The sequence below is a fragment of the Erythrolamprus reginae genome, chromosome 11, assembly GCF_031021105.1.
Source record: "Erythrolamprus reginae isolate rEryReg1 chromosome 11, rEryReg1.hap1, whole genome shotgun sequence".
NCBI lineage: Eukaryota > Metazoa > Chordata > Lepidosauria > Squamata > Dipsadidae > Erythrolamprus > Erythrolamprus reginae.
In genome coordinates, this window is record NC_091960.1 from 37,761,360 (window position 1) to 37,787,157 (window position 25,798).

The 25,798-nt window shown below is 55.4% G+C and overlaps 1 protein-coding gene across 3 annotated transcripts in view; it reads left to right on the forward strand.

Annotated features, from left to right (window-relative positions):
• The window catches only part of NHSL3 (NHS like 3), a 54,979-nt gene extending 31,059 nt beyond the window's left edge, over window positions 1-23,920 (forward strand). For 2 of the 3 annotated variants that reach the window (XM_070764598.1, XM_070764599.1), the window contains exons 2-7: window positions 9,363-9,524; window positions 11,249-11,304; window positions 14,012-14,129; window positions 16,196-16,312; window positions 16,906-19,926; window positions 21,838-23,920. In XM_070764598.1, the coding sequence (XP_070620699.1) occupies window positions 9,363-9,524; window positions 11,249-11,304; window positions 14,012-14,129; window positions 16,196-16,312; window positions 16,906-19,926; window positions 21,838-21,860 (3,497 nt within the window). In that variant the 3' untranslated portion in view covers window positions 21,861-23,920. Of the gene's footprint in view, window positions 1-403; window positions 493-9,362; window positions 9,525-11,248; window positions 11,305-14,011; window positions 14,130-16,195; window positions 16,313-16,905; window positions 19,927-21,837 lie in introns of those variants that run through there. The other variant, XM_070764600.1, reaches the window with a different exon arrangement.
• The last annotated feature ends 1,878 nt before the right edge of the window (window positions 23,921-25,798 follow it).

The following is a 25,798-nucleotide window of genomic DNA, read 5'->3' on the forward strand; positions in this document are numbered from 1 at the left end:
GGGGGGGATTCCTCGTACAGGATCGGCCTTTAGACTCCTCGGGCGGCTCGCTTAAGAAATCCGGGGGTGGGTGGGTTGTTTGTCCCGGGTCCCCAAGGCGAGAAGCTCCTTCCCTCCCTCCCGGAGCCCCGAAGGGAAGAGCATCCCGAGCGGGAGGAGCGGGGGGGAGCGAAAGGGAGGCGGCCGCCCGGACGCTGCTGGCACAACCAGGGCGGGGCGGGCAGAAGGGGGGCAGCGCAGGTGGGGGGGGGGGCGTTGGAGAGCTGCGCCGGAGCCCCGCCCCTCCTTGTCCCGGCGCTGACCTCCAGCACGGCGGCGACCCCCCCTCCCTTCTTCCCTGCCGCTGGCCCCGCCCCCTGCTCCGGGAGGGTGGGGGCCGAGGCGAAGGAGGCGAGCCGGAGCCCGAGCCGCCGCCTTGCGCGCCCGCCGCCGGGATGGTGGTCTTGCTGGGGAGGAACCTCCCGTCGCTGCTGGCGCTCTTCAAGAAGAAGGGTGAGCAGCAAGCTGGGCAAGTGGGGGGGGGGGGGGCTGCGCGGGAGGGAGAGGATCGGGCGCAGCGCTGGGGCGGCGGGGCCTGGGATCGCTCCTTCCAGAAGGGGGTGCAAAGAATCCGGGGGGGGGGGTCTTCTCCCGCCCCGCCCGGCCTTGTGCGGCGCTCGCCCATTGTTGCCCGGCGGCATCCCCGGCGCGGAGGCTTCGGCATCGGGCGATGGGGAGATCAGGGCGCCCCCCCCCCCCGCAGCCTTTGCAGCCCCTCCCGGCTGGCTGGGGGCGAGGCCGAGCGGGGCCTTTTCGGCCTTTGGGTGGCAGCCCCCTTGCACCCCTCCTTCTGCCGAAGCCCGCCCGGCCTGCGGGACTCCTGCGCGCTCTGCCCGCCCCGAGCCGGCCGGGAGAAGCGAGCCCGGGGAAGGGCAGCCCGGAGGGAGAAGCCGCGGCGGGGCCGGGCCGCTCAGCATCTTCCCCACTGCAGGACCAAAGGAGAGGTGGGAGGGTGCCGGTGCCGAGACTCACCTAGCAGAATTGCACTGGACTCCACAGTTACTGCGCCCAAACACAGGCACACCTGCATGTCTGTGGGCAATTTCACTCCCTGTCCAGGTGCAGTAGCAGAATTGGACTGGACTTCACTAGCACTCAGAGTCACAGGGGGTGAGCCCACCTCACCGTTCCCCCTTAGCTGCCCACCTGTGCCGGAGACCCTGCCGTCCAGCTGGGCCACCTCAGGCCTGGAGGACCAGGAGAAGCTGACCTTGGCAAGTCCCAGAGGAGCGGACTCCACTTCCCAGAGTTCCCTTGCCATCTTTGCCACCCGGGCACCTCTGGGAGATGCAGTCCGCCCATCGAGGTTTCCATGGTTGCAGACTGAGCATGGGTGGGTGGATGGGAAATCTCTTCACCGCGCAACTGGATTCCTGGGGATTTTGTGGATACAGGAACATAGTTTGTTTGGCAACCTGAGAGCGAGGGAGGTGTCTCGTTGTTGCCCTTAGGGATGTTTTTTAGCTTTGCAGTCTGGAGATTTTGGGCGGTTTGAGCTTTTTCAAGGTCAGACGTCATCAGGCAGGTTAAGGATAGAAGTGATGTGGGAGCTCAGTTAAATCCAGCTCCCTTGCATTTATGCATTGAAGGAAGTCAAGGGTGAAGGAAGAAACGGCTTTATTTAGCGTGTTTGTTAACTGCCCCAATCATGTAATTCTGAGATTGTTCACCAAAACCAAAGAAATGTCCTGTCCCCCCACTAGATAAAACAAGCTTACTTCATGTCTATTCTCTTCCATATGTATTGTGTATTGGACAAATGAATGAATAAATAAGTGTCGTCGTCCCCCAACCTTTACACAGAGGTGGATGCCTGATGAAATAAGACCAATTAAAAAACATTCTGGAGTAGGAGAAGGGGGGCCTGTCAGTCGGGCATCTCAGGGAGCACAGCACATAAGGTCCAAGCCCCGTGAATTTCACAAGAGGTGAAAGATCTCAAAATAAGAGATGGATGGGTAGGGTGGACATCTCCAGGCATTGCCACATGGACTTTGGTGTTGTGGTAATTGGAGCTCTGATTTGGGGCTGAGAGGAACCCCCTGCGTGGACTTCAAAATTAGCCAGGATGAGGTTGCAGCAGCTGAAGGCCCAGTTCGCTCTTCTCCAAAGGTTGCCAGGCCAGAGTGGTTGCAGGGGTGACCAGGACGCTGCCTGGACCCTGGGAGACCTTGCAGCCAGGCAGTACACAGAAATCTTTGGCTATCGGATTGGTGTCTTTCAAGGGTTGGTGTCTTGGCTCAACTCCCACTGCCAAACTGGGGGCCACAACTCCATCATGTCCCCCCTCCCCAAAACTGTGGTTCCCATTGCAACATTGCCACGCAAAACACAGGTAATCTACTTGTGTCCAAGCGGGACATTAAGTATCAAAGTTGGCATTGTGTCTTCACATTGTGATGCATTCTTTTTGTCATTTTTAGTGGGTTGTGGTTTGCACCAAGTGCCTGTGGGCGATGTGAATTGTAGTCCAATCCATTCGAAAGGTTCCAGGTTGGAGGAGGCTGAATAATACACTATAAAGTTAAATATTATGCCCCAAATAGTGCTCTTTTGTCCTCTGTGAAGGATGAGGGTCCTCCTGCTGCCCACATTGCCTTGACCTCCAGAGAGAGAAGGGGGGCGTGGGGTGGGGCAGGGGGAGGCTTGTTTGCTCCAGGCTGTTTATCCCAAGAAAGAAGGAGAAGGGAGCACGGATGCTTGGGAAGAGAGGCTCCATCAATATTGATTTTGTAACAGGAGAACCAGATTGTGGAGAGGGAAGAGCAGAGCGGTGGGGGAACCGAGGGAATGCCTAGTCAGCACTTGGGCAGCCTGGCGGGACATGACCTTCTTGGGGGCCAGGCAGGCAGGGGCTTGTCCAGATCTTCTAGGGACAGGGGGGTTTCATCCGTAGCATAGCCTTGTTGGTGGCTGCAATCGAAATCTAACTTGCTTTTGGGGGGAAAGGTCCACAAACAGATGCAGCCCAAGAGGTACATGATTCCTGGCCTTCACAGCTGATGCTCCTATGCTCAAAAGAAATGTAGGTTGTCTTCCTTGGTAGCCTTGCAAGTGTAGGCACGGACAGGGCTCTGGAGCTGCTTTCCCTGCCTTTGCGTTCAGAAGCAGTCTGCCTTAGGTAGGGAGCAGAGGGGGGCTGCTAAGGGTGAACGGGGACGTGTCCTCGCCCCCGTGGCTCTGAGGGCTAGCGGAGTCCAGCGCAATCCTGCTACTGCACCTGGGCAGGGAGCGAAATTGCACACGGACATGCAGGTGTGCCACAGGCACGCAATTTTGCTACCTGCCCAGGTGCAGTGGCAGAATTGCGCTGGACTCTGCTAATACTCAGAGCCATGGGGGCGAGGACACCTCCCCGTTCCACCTTAGCAGCCCACCTGTGGTAGGGAGTCCTTCACTGACAGCCACAATTAAGACTAGTGTTTCCATTGCTAAGCAAGTGAGTAAGTCACACCCAGTTTTACAACCTGCTGTTAAGTGAATCACTGCAGTTGTTGAGCAAATCAGGCTTTGCCTATTGGAAGCTGGCTGGAAAGATCATAAATGACTGTAGGACTGACCACACATCGCTTTTTTCCATAACCCGTGAACCTCACATGAGAGCTAAACAGCTGTAGGCTGAGGACCCCCTGCCCTGCCAGAGGGTGGGGGGTTACCTGGGGCTCCAGAATTGCCTGGTGGAAACACCTGAGATCTGACCTTTGGCGTCTCCAGCTGAAGAAGGTTAACCAGGACCAGGCAGGGGGGGGCTTCCTTCTGTTAGAGGGGAGAGCAGGGGATGCTGGTAAGGGGCTCGGCCGGTCAGCTGTGTCCTTGATCGCCTATGGGACCCCCAACAGATCGCTCCAATTTGCCCCAGGATTCCCAGGCGCCAGGAGCTCTTTGCAAAGCCGTGATTGGTTGTGCCCAAGAGACGGGGCGGGGGGGGCAGTGGGGGCCTGGCCTTCTGTGGTCCATGTGGTCGCATGGAATCCGACACAAGACTAAACACGCACAACCTCAAAGGTGGCCCCAGCCCTTTTCTCTACGGCACAGCCGAGGTGCACGTCTAAGCTGCAGCCTTGAGCTGTCACCCCCCTCTCCAGGGGAGGCCGCGAGGGGCTTGTGAAATCTCACCCAGCCAAGGAGACCCATTGTCTGAGCTCTGCTAGAAGAACAGGCTGGGAGGGAGGAGGCTGCGTTTTAAATAACATCCACACAGCTATTAAGAGCGAGGTGGGTGGCAGAATGGGCCGGTGATTCCTCGGAGGTCTGGGAGTGTCATGGCGCAGTGCCTGGATGCCGGAGGGATTTTTGGGATTCGAGGCCGCCCATCGTTTCACACCGGGCCTCTCCTCCTTCGGGCCGCTCGCCATTGTAGCTGGGTGTCTAGCCTTTATTTGGGATCCTTGAGTGGGGGACCCGGTTGACCCAAACATGGGGTGACCCCTCAATATCAGACGGGCTGATCAGCCTCGTGCAGACGTTGGGGGTGGTCTGGCTTTTGGCTCCCCTCCCTGGGAGTTTTATTTGATCGCATCAAAGGGAGCAGCAAGGAATGGGCCGGTGATTCTTCGGAGTCTTCGGAGAGGGGCGGCATACAAATCTAAGTAATAAATAAATATGTGTGCATAAATATTATTAGGATTTGATTTGATTTGTTTTTGCAAGAAAGAGGCATAGAAAATAATACCGCCTTTCTCTGAAAACAAGACCCAGTCTTATACTTTTTGGAACCCTGAAATAAGCGCTTGGCCTCCAAAGCCCGATTGGGCTTATTGATCAGGGGAGGTCTTAGTTTTGGGGGAACAAGGTAGAAGAGAAACGGAGAGAATCCCAGGGAGAGGTTGCACGATCAAAACACGGCTTGCTTGTACTTTCATGAAAAGAACAGCTAATTCGGGTCTTGATAAACAATGTACATCAACCTTCTCTGGCTGCAGATTAGATACAGACTCATGTATTATGTAATCATTTGTATGGCCAGACCCATCTTGCCTGGGGAGGGGAACGAGGCAAGGGCCCCCCCCTGCTGCTTTGCCCTGTGTGCTGTCAGTGGTTTATTATTAGAGGTGCCCTCCTCCAGCTGTGGAGTCAGTAGATCAGCCGTCGTTCTGACTTCACGGAGGGTGCTGCATTTTGGTTTCTATCAAAAGCATCACCACTGACATAAGGCACACTATGTGACATAAAATTCAGAATATAAAATGTAAGATTAAAATTATGTCCAAGATAAACAGATCTGGCCCAGAAACTAGTGGCATTAATTGTGTTCTCCTCAAGCAGACACGGATTGGGACACAAAGGGCAGGTGTACATACGTGTTGTCTTCTGCGTGTCACCACAATCGCAAAGGCCACAAGCCAGAGGTGGGCTGGTAAGGTGGAAGAGGGACATGTGCTCGCCCCTGTGGCTCTGACGGCTAGCGGAGTCCAGTGCAATTCTGCTACTGCACCTGGGCAGGTAGAGAAATCGCGCACGGACACGCAGGGGCGTCACAGCAGTAGCAGAATTGCACTGGACTCCACGGTTATCATGCCAAAATACAGGCACCCAGGTGCTGTAGCAGAATTGCGCTGGACTCCGCTAGCCCTCAGAGCCACAGGGGCAAGCACACGTCACCATTCCACCTGAGCAGCCCCCCTCTGCCACAAGCCCCCGGATGGCCCCATTTGTTCAGCGCTGCTTGTACCCCTGCAATGACTTCCATACGTCCCAGCTTCGGTCAGACCCAGTGGCTGGGCCCCTCCGGCGTTTTTCCCAGTGTTGGATCATTGCAGCTGCCCATCGGTCGACTCAGCTTCCAAATTTTTCAAAGTCTGCCGTCGACCTCAAGAAACATTTCCTGGACTTTAGTCTCTGATGTGAGCTGGTTGTAGACCATAGAGGGAGCGTTGTCTAGATCAGCGTTTCCCAACCTTGGCCACTTGAAGATATTTGGACTTCAACTCCCAGAATTCCCCAGCCAGCAAATGCTGGCTGGGGAATTCTGGGAGTTGAAGTCCAAATATGTTCAAATTGCCAAGGTTGGAAAACACTGGTCTAGATATTGATTACTTATTTAGTTATTTATTTAATTTATATGTCGCCCGACTCCCAAAGGACTCCTGGTGGCTTAACAACAGAAGGAAATGTTAAGAACATCTTAAGCATTAACACAATTTAAACCCAGACATATCATTCCATGGATGGATCTCACCGATTATAACTGTGAGCTCAACGGTCCCAGGTTTGCCAGAACAGCTTTTTGGAAGGCCAAGAGGGTGGGGGTAGTCCTGACTTCTGGAGGTAATTGGTTCCAGAGATCTGGGGCAGCCACTGACAAGGCCCTTCCCTGTGGGCCCACCAGCTGTACCGGTCACTGAGAGTTGTGTGGCAGAAGGCGGTCTACCCCCTGAGATCCAGACTGCCCCCACTCTGGTGGCCTTCCAGAAAGCCTTGAAGACCTGGCAGGCTTGGGGCCTTGGATCTCGCAATTGCAAGGTCCATCCTGAATGGTACGTGTGCATGTGATTTTTTAAATCTTTTATGAAGTTTTAAAATGTATTTTCTATATCCTGTTGTAAGCCGCCCAGAGTCCTTCGGGAGTTGGGTGGCATAGAAATATAATAAATTATTTATTTATTTATTTATTAATCAGATTTGTATGCCGCCCCTCTCCGCAGACTCGGGGCGGCTCACAGCAATCGCCATACAATGTAAACAAATCCAATATTTAAATTAATTTTAAAACACCACAAGTTAAAACCAATCATACACACTAGCATACCATATATAAATTTTATAAGCCTAGGGGGGAAGGAACATGTCAATTCCCCCATGCCTGACGACAGAGGTTAATTAATCTTGCTTATTTGATTGTGTTAGGATTAATGTAGGGTCTGGAGAATATATTGACTCGGTGACCAGAGGAAGAGGGTTGTGTGCCTTCAGCCGCTGTCTTGAGCATTCCCAGGCATTCCTGGCCCCCTGCCCGATGAATGTGTGAATGAAAGTTAATCGAATGGGAATGACTGTTTTTTATGGTTTTGGGTTTTTAAAAAAGATTTATTAGATTTTATATTTAATTAATTGGATTTAGGACATTATGCATTGTTTTATTATATGTTGTGAGCTGCCCCCAGTGCTCGGAGAGGGGTGTCGTAAAAGTCCAAATAACAAAATAAATAAATAAAAATAGAAAAACGCAAATGAAATTCCGCATTTGAAGCCAATGGCTTCTGTTTGAAAACGAAGGCGTGCAAGTAAGACGGAGGGGATTTTGCTCAGACTTTCCATTCGGGGAGTGGCTGAGTTCTGCGATTGGTAAATCCACAATTTTAAAAAAATGCTGCCCTCTAAGCTGGATTCCCAGGCTGGTGCCTGCCAGGTGTTGCAGTCGTTGTGGTATCAGTCATGTGACTCTGCCCCGGGCACTCTCGCCTCTTCCTTGCGCAGACTTTGAAAATGTAGGCTGTGAATGGGAGCAACACACACCCGTCACTGAGGGTGGAAGGCGAAGGGGCATTGAGTGCAATCTCTCACTTCTGGAAAATGTTTGCCTGGTGGTGTTACGGAAAAGGGATGAGAACTACCACTGAGTTATCAGGGACATCCGTTTAGGACATGTGGGATTGCAATAAATATCCAGTAAATAATAATAATAATATTTATATTAATAATAATAATAATAATAACAACAACAACAGAGTTGGAAGGGACCTTGGAGGTCTCCTAGTCCAACCCCTGCTTAGGCAGGAAACCCTACACTACTTCAGACAGATGGTTATCCAACATCTGCTTAAAAACTTCCACTGTTGGAGCATTCACAACTTCTGGAGACAAGCAATTCCACTGGTCAATCGTTCTGACAGTCAGGAAATTTCTCCTTGGTTCTAAGTTGCTTCTCTCTTTGTTTAGTTTCCACCCATTGCTTCTTGTCCTGCCCTCAGATGCTTTGGACAATAGTTCGACTCCTTCTTTGGGGCAACCCCTGAGATGTTGGAAGGCTGCTACCATGTCCCCCCTGGTCCTTCTCGCCCAGTTCCTGCAATTGTTGTTCGTATGTTTTAGCCGCCAGTCCCCTAATCATCTTTGTCGCTCTTCTCTGCACTTTTTATGATGAGTAATTCGGTAAAGTGTATACAATAGTTTACTTTTAGATAAATAGCACCGTCCAATTAAAGAATCAGGGAGTACTATAATCTTCTTACCAGCCTGTCTTTGTCTTAAACATCAAAGAGACACACAGACAATCAGGAATGAATCAGCATTCCCACCACATCAGCCCTCAACTGAGCTCTCGGGCTCCCTCTTGTGGACAATGTAAAACACCACAGCCAATTATGCTACAGCAGTACTGTACATTTAAAGTTAAAGCACTCAAACAGGCTTGCTTATATGTACAGTATTAACAAACCAACCGTTTGGCCTGGGCATCGTCTAAACTCCCCCCGGATTTCATCCTGCCCCCACCCTCCTTGCCTTTGTGCCACCAGGCTTGCGGCTATTAGATTCTGGCCCCCTGGCCGATGGACGTGCTGAGAGAAAGTTGATTGAAGGGCAATGTTTGCTTTTTATGGGTTGGGTTTTTAGATTTTATATTTAATTAATTGGATCTAAAATGTTATACATTGTTTTATCATATGTTGTAAGCTGCACCTAATCCTCAGAGAATGGCGGCATAAAAGACAGACAGATAGATAGATAGATAGATAGATAGATAGATAGAAGATAGATAGATAGATAGATAGAAGATAGATAGATAGATAGATAGAAGATAGATAGATAGAAGATAGATAGATAGATAGAAGATAGATAGATAGATAGATAGAAGATAGATAGATAGAAGATAGATAGATAGATAGATAGATAGATAGAAGATCGATAGATAGATAGATAGATAGATAGATAGATAGATAGATAGAAGATAGATGGATGGATGGATGGATAGATAGATAGATAGATAGATAGATAGATAGTCCTGGTTTACAAAAGGGCAATTGAGCTGGAGAAAAAACGCCCCCATCCTTCTGTCCAGCATGAACGCAGCAACCTGGTGATAATACTGCCTGAGTGAAAGCAAAGAGGCTCTTCCAAAAAGAATGGGACCCTCCCTCAGTCTAGGAGGGGTTTTCGTGGGGGCCCTTGCAGTTCAGGGCTTGGACTCCTCGGGCAGCACTTGATGGGAAGGGCCTTCCCTTCTGCCACTCTGCAGGACTGCTGCCCATCAGATCAGGGTTGGGGGCTGGGGAGGGTTCCTGCCTCCCATTTGCTGCTGTGCGTGTGCGTGTGTAGAGGGGGAAATGGACCCTCGTTTGCCTGCCCAGTCTGAGGGATCTTCTCCCCCCCCCACGTGTTCCCAGGTGCTGCTGCCAAGGCGGAGAACGAGGAGAAGCGGCTGAGCGTCCAGTACAAGGCCGTAGAAGACCAGCCGGACAATGTGTTCTTTCCCAGCAGCCGCCCCCCACATCTGGAGGAGCTGCATGTCCAGGCCCAGGCGGGACTCAAGTCCTTGCAGAACCTAGGTAGGCCGACTGGGCTGGGGGGGTTGACCGTGGAGCTGTTTGCTGGTCTGTAGGCAGAGGTGGGCTGCTAATTGGTGGGACGGGGACGTGTCCTCACTCTCGTGGCTCTGAGTGCCAGCGGAGTCCAGCACAATTCTGCCCCTGCGCCTGGGCAGCCACGGACGCCCCTGCGTGTCCACGCACGATTTCTCTCCCTGCCCAGGTGCAGTAGCAGAATTGCGCTGGACTCTGCTGGCACTCAGAACCCCGGTGGCGAGCACCCCTGCCCGTTCCACCTTAGCTGCCCACCTCTGGACGGAGGCGATGAGGAGGTCAGGAGGACATTCTCCCCTCAACCCTGAAAGGGTTCTGCCTTCCCTAAGTGGAGTCGCAGGGTGAAGCCTCCGTCTTCCTTGCAGGCAGCAGAACCAGGAGAAGCAGGGCTGCGTCCCTGCCCAGGTGCCTTGATTTCTCAGGGCCTGTCCACACCTGGACCATCTCCAGGGCTGGGAAGGCAGCGGCTCCCCCTTCCTCCCGGCCCTGCTGCTGTCTGGGTGGGTGTGGGGGGAGAGGCCGCCTTCCTGGGCCTCTGCTTCGGGAGGTGTCTCCCCTTCTACTCAACCGTAGCATGAAACTGCTGGGCGATGTCACCTATTTTGGGGGTCCTCGGTCTGGGACAGGGGTGGGCTAAGTTGGCTCTTCTGTGACATGTGGACTTCAACTCCCAGAATTCCTGAGCTGCCATGACTGGCTCAGGAATTCTGGGAGTTGAAGTCCACATGTCACAGAAGAGCCGACTTTGCCCACCCCTGGCCTGGGATGCTGCTAATTCTGTCAGCCAGCTCAGGGCCAAGGGGCTGGGGTTGTTGGGAGCCCCTGAAGAAAGACCCTGTTGTGTCCCAGGCCTTGGGTCAGGTGGGTGGATCCCCCCTTTCCTGGAGGTCCTCTTCATACTTATAGACCCTTGATTGCCATGCGGCTAATTCCTCTTCCCAGCTTCACTTACTGCATTTCATTTAACATTGTGAGCTGCCCAAACTTGCTTCGGATGGAGTGGTGCCAAAATGGAAGCCTTCGTTTCGGGCTTCGTTTCTAGCGAGAGCAGAGGGGGGGGTCCTCCTGGGGGTGTTTCCTCTCCCCCCTTTTCCTCCTTGCAGCCCCCCCCCGCACAGTTTGAAAAAAAATCCTGTGGATTCTAATGGAAGTGGGGAACCCAGGCAGACGCCCCAAATATTCTTTGCAAGTGGGGGAAGGCAAGAACGCACCTGGAATTCTTTTCTCCTTTGAAATCGTGCTCAAAATACACATCGTCTTTCACTGCCTTCACAACACAGTCTTTTAGGTTTAGGTTGGGGGTGGCCAGTTCTGTGAGTGTTGCGCATGTGCACCCAGAGAGAGAGAGGGGGAGAGAAAGGGAGGGAGAGAGATTTGATCTGTTGGTGGTTCTGCCCGGAGCAGAGGCCAAGCCAGCAGAATCCTCTGCACATGCGCAGGGCGTTTGGGCCGAGGGCAGAGCCGCTGCGGAGTCCAGGGCTGGTGGGCCCAACTCTTTAAAGAGCCAGCCACCTCTGGCCTCTCCATGCTGCCCCCCAGTGCAGCTCCTGATCACCAGTGGTTGGGGGCTTACAGCTCAAGGGAGCGTCTGGTGCTGCCGTCTCTGCACTCAGAGCCCCCGGGTGAGGGTGTGGGGACCCCCGGGCCTCCCCCAGCTGACCCGTGGCTGTGTCTGTCCTGTTGCTTTTCAGAGAAGCAGAAGAAGACCAGGAAGATCTGGGACCACAGCGAGACCAGCAGCATCCAGGTAAGCCGCCTGCCTGCCTCCTGCCCCCCTCCTTGGGCCCTCGCCTCCGAGGACGCCCCCTATTCTTGGGGCCTGGGATGCCCTGGAAACCCAGGCGCTTGGGGAGGTAGCGGGGGAGTTCTCGGCTGCCCCTCGATGTCAACCTTGCCTGGCTGACGAGGGAGGAAGCAGGGGCTCGGGGGTCTTAGGACACGCTCTCTCCCACCAAAGCCACCAGAGTTCTGTGCTTGACAAACCCCCTCCCCCCCCCCCCCCACCCATGGCTGCATCTCTGGGGATGTTTACCTTGCCTGTAGCCAGCTGCACTTTGTCCCTACGGCCCCATGGCCTCCCTCCGCTGCTTTCGGCTGAGCCCATCCAGGCACTTACTTACTTACTTACTTACTTACTTACTTACTTACTTACTTACTTACTTACTTACTTACGTACGTACGTACTTACTTACTTACTTACTTACTTACTTACTTACTTACTTACTTACTTAACTTACTTACTTATTTATTGGATTTGTATGTCGCCCCTCTCCGTAGACTCGGGGTGTCTAACAACAGTAATAAAAACAGCATGTAGCAACCCAATATTAAAACAGTTAAAAACCCTTATTGTAAAACCAAACATACATACAGACATACCATGCGTAGAATTGTAAAGGCCTAGGGGGAAAGAGTATCTCAGTTCCCCCGTGCCTGGCGGCAGAGGTGGGTTTTAAGAAGCTTACGAAAGGCAAAGAGGGTGGGGGCAATTCTAATCTCGGGGGGGAGTTGCTTGGGTTTTCCTTTTATCGTGTGGTGTGTGTAATTACGGGCGGTTGAGACACGCCCGGCAGAACAGCTTCTCTTTTTGGTCAGCACTTGTGCAGAATGACAGAAAATGGGATGACAAACTCCAGGAGGTTTTTGAAGGGCAACAATGCCAAGTCTGCTTCCGTAATAGACGTCCAAATGGTGTCAAAGGAGCAATGATGATGGGTATGAAGTAGAAAATCTTGGACGGTCCACTAGTGTTCTGTCTGGGTTCCCCCAGACCTCAACACCAACTGGAAAAAACAGCCAGACACTCTGGTAAAAGCCAAAAGTATTTTATAGCTGGAAAAAATAAACACAGAGGAAAACCTGTTCTTCCCAACAGACAGGCTATAATACGTTACAGCAGAGTCCTGATGTCCAGACAATACAGCAAGCTTCTTGCTGGCACCCCCCCCCCCCAAAGGTTTCAATAGTCAAAGGCACAAACCAGGATTCCAAGACGCCAAAGTTCACAGTCAGGTCCCACGACTCTCAAAGATAAAACTCCACAAGCCAGGAAGGGTGGGTCTGCCTTTTAGCCTTTCCAAAGAGCACCACACCCAAACCCAGCTGTTGCCTCTTTAATGCTGAAAGTACTTAGCCAATTGCTCCCTTCTCTGAGTAGCTCTTCTCTGTCGCAGATCAATTATGGCTTGTGCATTTTCCTCTAAGGAATCCAGGCTGCTTGCTGGGGAGAGCTCCCCCTGGTGGGACTCTGGCTGTCCTCCCTCTTCTTCAGCCTGGGATTCCTCCTCCTTGTCTGCCTGAACCTCCTGTTCCTCAGCCTCTCCCTCTGAGCTGGAAACCGACAGAAGATCAGCCGTTCCCTGAGGGGCCTCAGACGGAACCACAACAACTAGGAAAGAGCTGAAACAAACCTAAGTGCTTCCTCGTGTAATTCATTCCGTCATGAAGGCAAAGAAGAAGAGAAGCAGCTGGGGGGCAGGTTTTGTCCTGCTTTTCGGCTGCCAAGATTCTCTGTCGGGGGCAGAAGTGCCTTTAGGCAGCCCCCCCGGGCTTTCAGGAAGTTTCACTGGTGGAGGATAAACCTCGGGACAGTGCTTCCAGCCTTGACCGCTGAGAATAGAATAGAAAGTGGGATTGGACACACAAGGAGTTTGTCTTTGGTGCAGATGCTCTCAGTGCACATAAAAGAAAAGAGACATTGGTCAAGGATCGTGAGGTACAACCAGGGGTGGGCAGCAGGCAGGACGGGGTGCAACGCATTTCCACCAGCGGAAATGAAGATGTGTGCGCAGCTCCAGCTGATCCGCTGCTGTCACTTCCGGGATTCCTGGTCTCTCTTTTTTCCCCCCTGCTGCTGCGTCTGGGCTCCTTGCTTTTCCCCTCTTTCCTCCTTCCTGGCCTCGGATGAGCTTCCCTTTCTCCTGCCCGGCTCCCCTCCTTGATCGTTCAAGCCACTCCCACCTGGTCACATGGCCGGCAAGCCACTCCTACCCACTTACTTGAGCATTAAGCCACACCCACAAAATAAGCCACACCTACATTGTGGCAGTAAAAATTTTGGCTGCCCATTACTGGGAACAACCCTTAATGATCGTCATAGGGGTCAAATAATCTTTAACTGGTGTAGACCTTGACTCCCATCATCCCCTGCCTGGTATGCCATTGAACTTTAAGGTGGGTGGAATGGTGGCTGGGGAATTCTGGGAATTGAAGTCTACTCAACTAAAATGTCATCAAGGTTGGGAAATGTTTCCTTAAGACCTGCACATGGATTCCCAACACCGAGTTTAACATTTTAATATGGATTTCCATCAACATTTTCCAATTTTTGATCCGAGTGTTTGTAAACCATCATTTTCAATTTGATTTTAAAATTATTTTCTTGCTTTCTCTGATTACGCTATATTCGTATTAAAAAAACCCGCTGTCCATTTCTTTGTCCTTCCTTTGGTCAGTCTTCCCAGTCCACTGAGGGCGATGACATTTCCCTCCAAAGCCAAGCCTCCTCGTGCACCACAGAAGATGCCTCGGAAGACGCCATGTCTGTCCGCTCCGAGATGATCCAGAGAAAAGGTACCACGTGGCACAGCCGTCCTGGCGCAGGGGGGAGCGGGCGCAAGGCTCTGGGCTCAAGGGGGTCAGGGGCTCAGCTGCAGCAGCCTCTCCACCGCAGCTCTGTGGAAGTGGACGCTGCCCCAGGAAGACCCCATGGAAGGAATTGGGGCCTTCAACCCCAAAAGAGGAAAGAGGCTCTCTTGGAATGGTCAGCTAAGCCTGAGGGCATTGCCTGTGGCCACACGAGGGGCAAGAAGGGTGCTCCAAGGGGGGCCATAAAAGAGATTCTCAGCCTGTAAAGGTGACAGCAGGACAATCCCACGTCCAGGCTTGCAAGGTTCTTGGAATGTAGCTTTGCAGGAAAGTAGAATGAGCCTATCTGAGCCGTGAGTGAGGGTCCTTCTGAGCTCGAGCTCTACCCTGTGGTCTCTCTTTGACCGTTCCCTTGGGAGCCTTTCTCCCCCACTGGTCCATCTGCAGGAGAAGGTCACGGATCGCCCGCAGGGTGTGTATAGAGGCAGGTTCTGTTTGGAATAAAGGTTGGAAGAGAAGTTCAGCCACGCAACTACTGACCCGGAGAGTTGGTGGTCTCCCTTTTGGTGAGGATGTTCCCTAGGAATGCCTCCGTTTGATTTCTACACTGACCCCCATTGTCCAGTGGTTGCTGAGCCCAGGGCTTCTGGGTGGGGGAGTCAGACCAGCAGGGCGGCCTTTGGTCTCCACTCTGAGCCTCAGAGACTCTGGAGGGGATGAAAGGGGGGTCCGGTGGCCTCCGCCCGTCCTTGAAGGTCTCTCCCAGGGAGGAGTGTGTGTGTGCGCTTGTTCTCCACAGTGCCAGAGGGCAGGACGAGACAGGTGGGCGGAAGATCCAGGCTGGAAATAAGGGAGGGGTTTCCTCAGGGCGAGAACAGTTGGCCAAAGGAAGACCTCGCCCCCTGCGGTCATGGCTGTTCCTTCACTGGAGCCTTTCAAGAAAAGGTTGCGCAGGATCAGGGCTGGATGGCAGCTTCGGTTGCCTTGTGTGTGCGTGCATGATGTGCAAGCACAGGGAGAAAAAACACACCGAAATCTTGCAAGGGGACACATGCACGCAAGAGAATTGGGCAATTTTTCGCTTCCGCTGATGCCCAAATCGCCAAAATTGCATGTGCGCATGTGTCCCCTTTGCAAGATTTTGTTTATGTACATGAAGCAAAAATACAAAAAATTGGGGGGGAAATACGTTGGTGCCCATAGATGGTGGCCCCCAGGAATGGCAACGGTAGCAGTCGCACGCAAATTGCGCAATCTGGCGGCCCCTACCAGTGCACAGCCCCCTACCACACCGGTAGCAACCCACTCCTGGACAGGGCGGTATAAGTCGTTGCAAGCCAGCCCAAGTGACCCTGTGGTAAGATGGGCAGCCAAGAGATTTAGTAAATAGAGAAGACCCCCTGTCTTGGAGGGGGGGTTGGATTAGCAGACCCCCAAGGACCCTTCCAGCCCTGTCAATCTATGATTCTACGAAATCCCTTAAAGACGAAAAGGTCTGGAGTCTTTGCCCCTTGGGACCCAGGTTTTGTAACATTTGCATTTTACTTTTAAGGAAAATTCTCACGGAAAGCCTAGCGCCTCTATTTAATTTTGTTTTATAATGGGGCACAGATACTGTTGGGCAAAGGTGGGCTGATAAGGTGGAAGCAATAAATCACGCCGAAACACAGTGGCACCTGCATGTCTGCGCGCAATTTCGCTCCCTGTCCAGGTGCTGTAGCACAGTGTTTCCCAACCTTGGCTACTTGGAGATATTTGGACTTCAACTCCCAGAATCCCCCAGCCAGCGAATGCTGGGAGTTGAAGTCCAGATATCTCCAATTTGCCAAGGTTGGGAAACACTGCTGTAGCATAATTGCACTGGGCTCCACTGGCCCTCAGAGCCACGAGGGGCAAGCACACGTCCCCATTCCAACTTAGCAGCCCCCCTCTGCTGTTGGGGGTGTGTGTGAGAGGGGTGAACACTGGGGCTTTGCTGCTGAAGTCGGATGAGTTTTCCCTTTCCGCCTGCTGACCCCCCTCCACTTCCTGTCCCTCTTGCCCACTTCCAGGCTCCACCTTCCGGCCACACGACTCCTTTCTGAAGTCGTCCAGGAAGGGAGAGAAGAGGCGGAGGGAGCGGAGGACCACCGTCCTGGGACTGCCCCAACACGTGCAGCAGGAGCTGGGTAAGCGGCTGGCTGGGCACAGAGGGTCAGAGGGCGGCACCCCCCATCCTGAGCACCCCCCTGCCTTGCCTGGACCAGATGCGTCCTGGTTGGGGGAGGTTGGAGAAGGAGCTCCCCGATGCTCCCGGAGCGCCCAGGCGCAGGGACAGCCGATGCAGGGGGCCAAACTGCTCACTTAGCCCAAGGCCTTGGGGAGGGATCTGCCCCCTTGAGTCCCCGAGGGAGCAGGGATGGCCAAAGAGCCCTTGGGGTGGGGGTGCAATGACAGGCAGTCCTTAGCATCACAATGGGTAGGAACTTGGCCAGTGATGGCAAACCTTGGCATGAGTGCGCGCTATCGTGCATGCGTGAGTACCCACACCCATAATTCAATGCCTCGGGAGGGCGAAAATAGCCTCCTGCCCCCAAGAGGCCCTCTGGAGGCCGGAAATGGCCTGTTTCCCAACTCCTGGTGGGCCCAGTAGGCTCGTGTTTTGCCCTCCCCAGGCTCCAAAGGCTTCCCTGACGAGGGGGGGGGTGTTCCCAGCCTAGGCCCAGTTGCTGCTTCCTCTGTTCTGACCTGCATTGGTGCCCATGTGCCTTTCTGCCCACAGGCCTGAGCAACGGGCGTGACTCCACGAAGCGTCCCGGCAGCATTGCAGTCAGACCCATCCCATCCCCACAGACCCTGGTCAATGGCAGCCAGTTGCCCGGCCCTGCCATCCAGATCCCCACCATCGATGGGAAGCCACTCGCCACCACCCTCCCCGAGCGGGGGGCCCGCATCTCCCTCCAGACTCTCGAGGCCCGGGCCACAGAGGCCGCCCTGCAGCAGCACATCGGCCGCGTCTACTACGATGACTCGGTGCTGGGCCACAGGACGGCGGCCAGAGTGTCTCCTGTGGCCAGGCCCAAATCCCTGGCCGTTCCCTGGATGACCACCCAGCCCAGTTCTCCCGAGCTGCTGAGCCCGGTCATGTCCATCTCGCCACAGGGCACCTACCTCTCGAAGATTATTCCCAACGCCATCTTGCCGCCCATGGTGGACGTCATTGCTCTGTCCCGCAACCAGGTGCGCACCCTCAGCCGCTGCAGCCTGGCCTCCGCCAGCCCGGCCCTCTCGGTACGCTCCACGGGTCACTTCCCCGCCCTCCCCCGCAGCCGCGAGCACTCCTCCTCCAGCGACAACTGGAGCCACTCGCAGTCCACCGAGACCATCGTCTCCAACGCCTCCACCATCTCCTCCCACGGGGGCCCGAAGGGCGAGGCAGGGCTGGGCGGCAGGGAGCCCCCCACAGGCAGGCCCGACTGGCTCCCTCCTGCCAGCCCCGTCAGCTCCAGACAAGCCAGGGCCTCCCCGGCTTCCCCCATGCTGCTCGGGGTGCGGCCAGAAGGGAGCAGCGGCAGGGCCTCGCCCGCTTACAGCACCAGCAGTGTGGCCGAGGGCTCGGATGATGCCAGTGTGCGCAGTGACCGCTCCTCCACCCGGAGTGTCTCGCTCCGGAAGATGAAGGTGGCCCCCTTGCCCCCACGCAGGACCTACTCCTTGCACCAGAAGGCTCAGCAGCTGGAAGCGGAAGGGGCTCCCCGAGGAATGGGGCTGCCCCCCAAGCCGGAGCGGAGGCCCCCTCGGGAAGCCAGCCAGGGCCCCAGCCTGACCCACGAGCCTGATGACGTCTTCTCCCCCACCTGCCCGGGCGGGACCGGCAGCCTGGCCTGCTCACCAGACATCTCTCCCCGGAGTCCAGGGAGGGTCAGCCAACTGCGGGAGGCCGACAGGAGTGAGGCCCAGGAGCCTGGCTCTCCCCACCGCTTTGGCCGCACCATGTCTCCCTCGAGTGGCTACTCCAGCCAGAGCGGCACGCCCACCCTGCTGCCCAGAAGCCCCCTCCCCCTTGCCCTGTCCCCGGGGAAGAAGAGGCCGCAACCACGGAAGCCGGAGCGCGTCTGCTCCCTGCAGTCCCCGGGACCCTCCCTCTCCTCCTCCTCCCTGACCTCCCTCTCCTCCTCAGCCTCTGACCCTGCACCCCCCGAAGGGACGGCCCCACCCACCCCCCTCCCGGGCTCCTCCCCTGCCGCCCCACGTTACGTGGACCGCTTTATCATCCCTCCACACCCGAAGGTCCCCGCTCCCTTCTCCCCGCCCCCCACAGAGCCAAAGAGCCAGGAAGGGCCAGGGGCCGCCTTGCTCCCCAGAGACCTGGCCCCCCAGCAGCCCAGCCCTCTCAGCAGGGAGGGCTCACCCCCACCCTCCCCTCCGCCGGCCTACCAGCCCCCTCCGCCCCCTGCGAAGAAAGCCGATCCAGGTGCTGAGGGCCCTGTGCCGGTTCCCTCCGAGGCTGAGGTGGGGGCTTCCACAGACCCCTCATGGCTCCCTCCGCCCCCACCCCTGCTGGACGAGCCGGACCTGTCCATGGCTGACTTCCCCCCACCGGACGAGGCCTGCTTCCTGCTGCCTCCCCCACTCTTGCAGACGGCGCCTGGGGGAGCCCCCTCTTTGGACTCAGGGGGAGCAGGGGCCCCTCCAGAGCCCCAAACAGCCCCCCCTGCAGGACAGGAAGATGTGACACCTCCCTCCTTTCCCACAGTGGTCTCCGCACACATCCCACAGCCAGGACCTCTGCCCGTGCCAGCCCCAAGCACGGAGCCCTTTCCACTTCCCAAGGTTTCTGCAAGTGGAGTTCTGGCCGGTCCTCAGCAGGATTCTCGGCACCCCACCACCTCAGGGGTGGCCATGCCCCCCAGTCTGTCCCCCCAGAATAAGAAGCCACCCACCGGCTCCCACCCTGACCTCAAGAAGGAGCCTTCCGTGCGCAGCAAGGCCACCTCGGTGCCCAAGGAGGATGCCAGCCTGCCCATCGTGACGCCATCCCTGCTGCAGATGGTCCGGCTGCGCTCCGTTGATGTGGAGGCCCACAGCCCCGGGATCGGTCCAGCCGGGGGGCCTGTGAACCCCACAGAGGCCAGCAGGGAGAACGCGGCTGCAGATGGGAAGCCTGGCCCCTCGGCCCCCCAGAAGCCCCTCCGCAAGTCCCTGTCCTTGAGGGGGGCCCAGCCGGCTTCCAAAGAGGGGCTCAACCCCCTGCGCGAGGCTGTGCGCCTCAAGGCCTCCACCTTGACTTCCAGGGAAGCCACGAGTCTCGGCCTGGGTGAGAGGAAGACCAGGAGCCGGGTGGCCCTGCCAGGCACCCCAGCTAGCAACGGCCCAGTGTCCCCACTCCACAAATCCCCCGCCTCCACCGCCAGCTTCATCTTTGCCAAGAGCCCCAAAAAGCTGGTCATCGAGACGGCATCCTCCTCGGAGGCCCAGGCCAGCCTGCAGAAGAACTTGGTGGCCGAATTGATGACCGTCTCCAGCCAGCGATCCACGGCGGCCCCAGGGCTGCATCCGCAGTGCTCGGACAAGGACCCCAAGCCCCAGAAGATCCCCCCTCCTATTGCCAAGAAGCCTTCTCTTGGGCCGGGGCGCAGGCACTCCCACCAAAGCCCAAAGCCCTCTGGAGCCGACGAAGCAGCAGGCGAGGAGCGGACTAAGAAGGCGGGCTCGGAAAACCAGACCCCGCCCAGGGAGTCCGGCGGTGGCAGCCCCGAAGCTGGGCCAGAAGAGCAGCTGCAGAGGAGTCCCAGAGCACAAGGTGAGCGGGCGGGAGACCCGCAATCCCGCGGGGTGCCCTTCCTGTGGCTGGGGAGCTGGCAGGGGGTGGCAGGAAGTCCCAGGGGCTGGGTGGAGGCCTTTTCCCGGGGTTTGTGGTAGGAAGACTTCTGCTTCTTCAGCCGGCCTCAGGGCTTAGGTGACCGTCCTCTTGCCAACTTGGAAGCAGCTGCTCCTGGGCTTTGGGGGCTGGCCCGTTGCTTCGGGGCCTGCCAGCGTTCCCTCCCTTTCTGCTGAAATGGCCCTGGAGGTGGGCAGGGTCCACTCCGGCACCACCCCCGGTCATTTTGTGCCGCCCGTGGGCTGCTCAGAGGGGACAGGAGCCCTCTCGCGCCAGCCCAGGAAGGTTGCCCCCTACCCAGACCCCTACCCTGACTCTGCAAGCATCCTTGGGGCAGGGGTCTGAATTAGGGGGGGGTGCGGTGGAGCTGAAACATGGACAAGTCTTGCGTGCCCCCCCATATGGCTCTGGGTGCCCCCTCTGATAGCAACCCCACTTTCCCCCTGTGGGGCAGAGGAGGTCACCTTCCTTGGACCCCTTTGCCCCTCGGGAAGGCAGGTGGGCTGCCAGGACACCAGGCCCAGAGCATCCAAAACCAGCTGTCAAAAGAGGGCAAGCAGGCGGTTCCGCAGCTACATCTTGTCCCTCCCCTTGACGTCCGAGTCCCACGGGTCCTGCTACACTGTGGCTTGGCGGAGGCGTGGCATGCCTGCTTGGCCATAAGGACGGAAGTCCTGTCCAAAGGAGCCACTTTGGGGCTTAGCATAGGAGCCAAAATACTTTGACACAGACTGACGTCGACCCTGCTGGGCTTGTCCTTCATTTACACGAGATGGGCAGCTCTGCCAATCAATCATCATAAATTGGGAGGGGGCGGGCTTGGTTCAAACTCTGCTGCAAAGTCTCACGCAACTTTGGTAATGACCTGTAAAGCCCTATATGGCATCGGACCAGAATACCTTTGGGACCGCCCTCTGCCGCACAAATCCCAGCAGCCGATAAGGTCCCACAGAGTTGGCCTTCTCCGCGTCCTGTCGACTAAACAATGTTGTCTAGCATGCCCCAGGGGAAAAACCTTCTCTGTGGTGGCCCAAGCCCTCTGGAATCAATTCCCCCCGGAGATTAGAACCGCCCCCACCCCCCTTGCCTTTTGTAAGTTATTGAAGACCCATCTATGTTGCCAGGCATGGTATGACTGAGTTGTATGGTTTTCAATGATATGGGTTTTAGATGTTTTTTTTCAATATATATTTATGAAATTTTTCCATTTTTTAAAAAAAAGTACATAATCATATTTACAGATGAATCTACGTCATATATACATTCCTATTGACATTGTCTTCTAATTACTTTTAGATTTCTTGATATTTTATTTCGATGTTTCTTTTGAGTTTCTTTCTTTTGTCCATCGGTCCCATTTTGACCAGGTTTCATAATAGTCCGATTCTTTTCGATTATTAAGCTCCATTGTCCATCTCTGCACAGTCGTATATTTTCTTGATGATCTCCTTGTCTTCAGGTACTGTATTTGCGGATTTTTCCAGTTCTGTGCAAATACCATCCTTGCAGCTGTTGTAATATGCAAGCTTAGATATTTTACATTTTTAGAATAGTTACCTCTCATAATACCCAGTAGAAAAAACTCTGGTGTATATTCTATTTTTGTATTTGTTATTTGACACAACCAATTATTTATTTTTTTCTAATATTTCCTTGTCTCTGGACATAACCACCATAAATGAAAGAAGGTGCCTTGAGTGATTTTAGATGTTTTTAAGTATTGGATTTGTACATTGTTTATGACTGTTGTGAGCCGCTCCGAGTCTTCAGAGAGGGGCAGCACACAAATCGAATGAATTATTATTACGAACTAACCGGACTCTCTCGTTGCAGAAGCAAAACAGGAAGCGCTGTGACCGGTGAGGGACCTTTGCCCGCAAGATACAGGGATTTGAAGAGAAACCTACTCTCAGGGACCTCTGGGGGCCAGAAGGGAAGCTCGCATGGCGCCTTCGTCTCCCTCCCACGGGATTGGCCTGGATGTCCTCAGCACCGCGGCTCTCTTAAATCCGGGGTCGGAGGGGAGCGTCCCTTCCCACCCTCCCCCCGGCTCTCCTGGGACTCAAACCTCGCCTCGGTCCGGTCCTGCTTGGTTTGGTGATGTTGAATTCCTCCCTCCCCCACCCGCCCCGATTTGGTGTGAGAAAACAGAAGATGCCTTTTCCATGGGTTGCATTGTCGTTGGGTGTGCACTTGCGGAGTGGAGGGGAGGGAAGTGGCAGCGAAGCACTTTCTGAGACCCCAGGGGGTCCCGGGACGAGGGCCATGGCGGGACATTCCTGCGGAGTCCTCCGGGATGGTGCCGGGGGCCAGAAGAGGCCCTGCTCCATGGTAGTTTCGCTCTGGACTCCCGTGGGCAGATTCTGGCTGCTGTAAACGGCTGGTTCCGGGTAGGGAGCCCCCCTTGCCCACACCGGCTAAAGCACAATTGGCAGCCCAGAAGATGGCGCAGCCACCAAGAGCCTTGGCTTTTCCCCAGCCTCCCTCCACCTGTGCCGTGAAGGCTGCCTTAAGAAGACCCCCCCCGCCCCCCCGATGGGAGTGGGAGGATCCCGGAGCTGCCTTGCAAGGGACGTGAAGACTTAGCAGCACCCGACACAGTTGAGGCATCAGACGGTTGAGGCTTGGCCGGCGCTGGCAACTGCCGAGAATATAAGCTCTCCACTGCCAAAAGAGCAAAAAAGAGACACCCCCCCCCCTGCATTTTGCACCAAAACATTCCAGTTTCCGGTCAGGAGGACAGGGGATCCCCTGCAAAACCGGGTGGGGGGCCCACTCTAGGCCAGGCATTCCTTCTTCCCCCTCCCACCAAGAAATCCAAGTTATAATAGCACAGGGCACCCCCACTTGCCTTTTATTTGTGGTGAATTTGCCCCCCCCTCCCTTACCAGTGGGCACAAAGACGGCAGAGAAATTGACTCCGATTCACACAGGCTCCTGGGTGTGTAGAGAAGGGGTGGCCGGGGACTTGCTAGGAGCTGGGGGGGGGATTCCATCCAGACTGAAGGGGAAGCCTGGATGCAGACCCACTCTGGCCGGAAGAACAGGGCTGGGCGTAGTTAACTCTTCTAAGGGGTGATGACCGGCCGAGATCCTCGCAGATGGTGCTGACTCAGAGGGACCCTGCGCAGAAGGGCGAAGGGGGCGCCCTCCTTCCTTCCATCCCAACCAACCACTCGTGCCTGCGGTGGCAAGTGCCCCCCCAGGCCCTCAGCCTCAGGGCCCCCTGTGGGGAGGCTTGCCCCCACCCTCAAGGAGGTCAGGGTTTTTAGGTTTGCATCCAGCTGGTGCAAACACGGGGCTCTCGTCTTCGGCCGACCTGCCAGGAGCAGTGGGGAGAAAGGTGGAGGTGGTGGCCGCAGCCCCCCCTGGCCTTTGGCCGCTCTCTGGGGAGGGGCTGACAACCAAAGGAGGCCAAAGAGCTGGGCCCGGCTTTGTCTCCCCCACCCAACCCCCCTAGACTCTTTGGCTTTGCCTTTTCTGTTCTTGGACAGCCGGAGCCGCCAGAGGGGGGCTGCTAAGGTGGGATGGGGAGGGGTGCTCCCCCCAGGGCTCTGAGGGCTGGTGGAGTCCAGCGCAATTCTGCTCCTGTACCTGGGCTAGTGGCGCCACTGTGTTTCCGCGCGATTTCCCTCCCTGCCCAGGTGCAGTAGTGTAATTGCGCTGGACTCCGCCGGCCTTCAGAGCCCCGGGGGGAGCCCCCCTCCCCGTCCCACCTTCGCAGCCCCCCCTCTGGGAACCGCTCCCCAGACCTTGGAAAACCCCTAGGGAGTCGGTCGATTTGATTTCCACTACAGTGGGGGGGGGGCGGGAAGGGATGGGTTGCTTTTAATTTTATTTTTTTCAAATGGTCAATCTGTTTTAAAAAAAGGATGAATGTGCATTTGTAAAAGGATTGATTAAAAGCTTGCTTGCCGACTCCTTTCTTTCTGTGATGGGGGGAGGAGAGGGGGGGCAGGTTGGGTGCCCCGGATGGGGAGAAAGGGAGAGCTGGGTGTCAAGGGCCACAAGATGCAGGCACCCTCAGGTGGCAAGGCTGTGGGGAGGGAGGTCAAAAAAGGCAAGATGGCGGCATTGGGCTACAAGCGCTGCTCTTTTAAAAGAACAGAAGCCTAGCTGCAACTTCCCCTCCCCCACCAAGGTTTGTGGGAGGGGGCAGGAGAACCCACTGGTGATGATGATGTTCAAGCCCCCCCCCCTCGGTGTATTTCCTTCCGGTCCCTTCCAAGGACACCAGCGCATGCAGCACCTGAGTTTGCAGTCTTTTCTGACCAATGGCTATTTTAACCCAATGGGGAGGGGGATTGGCCCTCTTCATCCCAAAGGCTCCAGACCCCCCTCTTGCTGCTTGAAAACTCCCCAAAATGGAGACAATTGCCAGGTCTTGGAGGGTTTGGTTTTCAAGGTTAACGGATGCTTGCAAAGGGGCCTTCTGCCCCAAGCCTCCGCCTGATCTGGGGCCACCACACAAGCCCCTCCTGAGATCTTTTGGGCGACATCCTGAACAAATGAATGTCCAAGCCAGTGTTTCCCACCCTTGGCCACGTGAAGATGTCTGGACTTCAACTCCCAGAATTCCCCAGACAGCATTTCCTGGCTGTGGAATTCTGGGAGTTGAAGTCCAGATATCTTCAAGTGGCCAAGATTGGGAAACACTGGTCTAAGGGGCTTCCAAATGGCATCATCACTCTGTTTCAAACCTCTATTCACCGATTATGTCCACTTCTGCACAGCTGGAAACGTGGGTTCAAATCCCCGTCCGGTGCCAAGCGCAGGCCACAGACCTAAGCACTTCCACCTCTGGATGAGTATTCCTGATGTGGGCTTAACAGCTCCCTCTGCAAAGGCGGAGTGGAGGGCCTGAAACCCAAGAGATGGAGCTCCAGCCCTGCCTGGTGACCTTCGGCCAGTCCCTCCATCCCTCCCAAGAAGGCCGCAAGGTCAAAGGGGCAGCAGAGGTGGTGGCGGCTTCACTTGGAAGGAAATGGGAGCGGGGGCCCAAGGCGGCCAGTCCTCCACTCACAAATGGTTCCTTTAGTGGGCTGCTCAAAGTGACAAGGGCCCTTATCCCTCTCACACAACTTGCAGCATCCCAAGGTTCATGTCCTCAGGCACTTGGCAACTGACTTGTATTAATGACAGTGGCCATGTCCAAGGGCTTAGGGGGAGTCTCCTCTTGCGATCTGACCGGCAGCGTCAGTGGGGAAGCCAGGTCCACCTAACCACCACCCTGCTAACTTAAGTGCAGGGGTCCACTTAGCAGCTATGGCAAGAAAGGTCGAAAAGTGAGGCAACATTCCCTTGTCCCGCTTAGCCACAGACCCCTCCCCTATGGCCACGTGGCCGCATTTCAGGACCCTCGAACTAGCTCGCATTTATTGCTGTGTGTTGTCACGCAGTCACACAAGTGCAATTTAATTGCTTTTGTTGAAAACAAGTTGCCAAAAAAAGTCACCGGGTTACAACCTTCGTGGTTTGCAAATGGTGATGGGCAGGTCCTATTAGTGTCGCAGGTTGAAGACTGCCGCTATTCCAATGCTTCCACTGGCCCCTTCGGCCTGCCCGTCTCTGCCAACTGCTAGCAGATTATTTCCGGATTTGACCTTGTGTGGCCAAACAAAACTCTTTTCTCAATGGGGTTTGTGCAAACATTCTAGAACAGTGATGGTGAACCTGTTTCCCCTCAGCAGCCAAAAGTATGTGCGCACACACTATCACGCCTGCGCAAGTGCCCACACCCATAATAATTCAGTGCCTGGGGAGGGCGAGAATTGCCTCCCCTGCCCCTCCCCCC